The following is a 2,969-nucleotide window of genomic DNA, read 5'->3' as shown; positions in this document are numbered from 1 at the left end:
CCACTGCACTCCAGCCTGGGCAACAGCAGGAGACCCTGTCTCCAAAAACCCACAAAAAAACAAAAACAACAGGTGACACGTTCTCTATGGTCTTTCCATCTGTTAGTTGATAACCTGCATGATCCAAATCGATTTAACTCACTATGCCTCCTTCACAAAGGAAAACCTGGTATTTTCATGGCCAAAGAATTCAATGATTCAGCAGCACTGTCAACATGTAAGCTACTGGTGGCTCATGCCTATAATCCCAGCACTTTGGAAGGTCTAGGTGGGTGGATCACCTGAGGTCAGGAGTTCAAGACCAGCCTGGCCAACATGGTAAAATCCCATCTCTACAAAAATAAAAAATTACCTAGGCATGATGGCACCCAGCTACTCCGGAGGCTGAGGCAGGAGAATCACTTGAGCCTGGGAGGGTGGAGGTTGCAGTGAGACAAGATCGTGCCATTGCACTCCAGCCTGGGCGACCGAGCGAGATTCCATCTCAAAGAAAACCCAAAACAACAACATATGAACACTAAGAACATGAGCTTATGCAGAAATGCACAGTATTTTAGTAACTTCTCCAATGTGTAGAGAGCCCATTTAAAAGCAGGACTCAACTTCGCAAAGGGCTTTCCATGTCCTCACTTTTCACTTTATAATAACTATTTTATATTGAGAAAAGATAGGGAAGGCCGGGTGCTGTGGCTCACACCTGTAATCCCAGCACTTTGGGAGGCTGAGGTGGGTGGATCACTTGAGGTCAGGAGTTCAAGACCAACCTGGCTAACATGGTGAAACCCTGTCTCTACTAAAAATATAAAAATTAGCCCGGCATGGTGGTACATGCCTATAATCCCAGCTACTCGAGAGGCTGAGGCATGAGAATCGCTTGAACCTGGGAGGCGGAGGCTGCAGTGAGCTGAGATCAGGCCACTGCATACTCCAGCCTGGGCAACAGAGTGAGACTTTGTCTCAAAAGCTAGGGAGGAAGAATTCAAGGACGTTTCAGTGTCTAGAGAGTTGGAGGAGCGAATCCCGCTTCTCTCACTCAGTGTAGACCCTTCAGGCTGCCACATTGAGTACCCAGGCCCAATGCCCCACATCCCAGCCAGTTTCCCCTACACATTTTCACACAACGAGAGGCAAAATGCTTTCAGTCTGCGCACACCAAAACCATGCTGACTACTGCCCATGTGAATGTAACCATCTGGGCCAGTGAAATGGGATGTTCCAATCAGCAGGGAGCTGAGGGAAGGTATTTAACAGAAGACCCAGCCCCAGCTGCCATCACGGGGCAGAAAAACTCAGGTCGGCTTCCCCAGGACCCTTTCCAACAGGCCTGAATGGCACGTATCACCGTTCTCTAGATCCCACGAGAGCACAGGACTGTTACCACCACCCACATCTGTAAGTAAAACTACACGTGTTTTAAAAGCCGCTCAATGCGTGAACATGAACAGAAAGCCAAGTACAAACCCAGACATCCTCTTGTTGATGTTAAACTGCTCGCAGATGTCAGAGGCCAGCACCGTGAGCTGGGGCCCGACGACGCTGTCCAGTCTTCGGCAAAAATCCAGCGTTGGCTGGATAGAGGCTGGCAAGTCATGACAAAACAAACCGGTAAGATTCATGTGACTGTCCGATGCTGAACAACTGTATTCAAATGAAAACGTCACTGATCTGGGAAAGCAAACGATGAAACGCTCAGGCCCCTCCTGCTCCTCAAATACAAGAGAAGCAGAAGATGGAAAACCGCTTACGTTTGAGATGGAAAAAGGCAAAGACCTCTCACTGTGGAAAGGTGACTGAGGTGGACCCTGTGGGGTGGTAAACGGCTGCCGACCCCAGAAACGCCTCAGAAGGTCGTGTGTGTATTTAACAAACATTCCACAGCACTCACGGGCCAGGTGCTGTTTGGTGCTTCACACACACGACCTCATTCCATCCTCAGAGCCCCCCGGGAGAGGTGCCACCGCTGTCTCCAGCTCGCGGTCGGCGGGGCACAGAAAGATGCCCACATTCTGCTGACAAGTGGGACGACTAGGACTTAAAAAATACGAGCAATGGCTAGTTCAGGAGCCAGGGGGGTCCCAGATGGGGAACAGGCTCCTCTCTGTGCCTCTACATTGCTGACGACAACACATTTATCATTTAATGGGCTGGGTGTGGGGGTTCCCGCCCGAAATCCCAGCACTTTGGGAGGCTAAGGTGGGGGGATCACTTGAGCCCAGGAGTTTGACACTAGCCTGGCCAACACAGCGAGACCCTGTCTAAACAACAACAACAACAACATTAGCTGGGTGCGGCCGTGTGGGCTGGCAGGTCCCAGCAAGCTGAGAGGCCCAGATGGGAAGATCACTTAAACGCAGGAGGTCGAGGCTACAGTGAGCTACGATCGTGCCACTGCGCTCCAAGAGTGAAACCCCGTCTCAAACAAAAAAACCCCAAACAACTGAAACCCCCAAAACATATAAGAACAGGATGCAGCAAAGTACAAAAAGCTTAGGCTGAAATGAGACGAAGGCGCGTACCCACCGTCGATCATAAAGCACACAGCCGCACTCATGGCCTGGGAAGAGAACAAACCTAAGGTTATGAAACGGTAGAAAAAAGGAGACTTTCATATAATCACAATCTGTTCAAAGTCGACAGGGACAAATCAATGGTAAAAAGATGTTTTTCAGTCAACCAGAGCCATCTGGACGCAGGCTGCCCTTTCCGTGATGCGAGAGGAGCGCTGTGCACCTTGTCAGGTGTGACAGTGCCTGTGGGGAGGTGACCACAGATGTCCTCCTCAGAGAGCACAGGGAAGTGTCCGTGACTGACGTGAGGACTTAAAACGCTCTTGCAAACCCAACAACACAACACAGAGAGGCAACAAAACCAGAATCTTATTCACTTGTGTGATGGGGACTTAGGGGTTCATGGTTTTCATCTCTCTGTGTATATTCCAGAGAGAATTGGCAGAAACTGTCAATTATTCT

The 2,969-nt window shown here is 49.9% G+C and overlaps 1 protein-coding gene across 1 annotated transcript in view; it reads right to left on the bottom strand.

The window, feature by feature from the left end:
- Positions 1–2,969, bottom strand: part of CCZ1B (CCZ1 vacuolar protein trafficking and biogenesis associated homolog B (S. cerevisiae)) — a 29,193-nt gene that overhangs the window by 2,233 nt on the left and 23,991 nt on the right. Inside the window, exons 10-11 of the mRNA XM_011985841.1 lie at positions 2,521–2,554; positions 1,462–1,579 (exon numbers count right to left, since the gene is read on the bottom strand). Of these exons, the coding sequence (XP_011841231.1) occupies positions 1,462–1,579; positions 2,521–2,554 (152 nt within the window). The remainder of the gene's footprint in view (positions 1–1,461; positions 1,580–2,520; positions 2,555–2,969) is intronic.

Source organism: Mandrillus leucophaeus, unplaced genomic scaffold (assembly GCF_000951045.1).
Source record: "Mandrillus leucophaeus isolate KB7577 unplaced genomic scaffold, Mleu.le_1.0 Scaffold29, whole genome shotgun sequence".
NCBI lineage: Eukaryota > Metazoa > Chordata > Mammalia > Primates > Cercopithecidae > Mandrillus > Mandrillus leucophaeus.
Note: the sequence above shows the minus strand (reverse complement) of the source record. Positions and strands in the feature narration are given on the sequence as shown.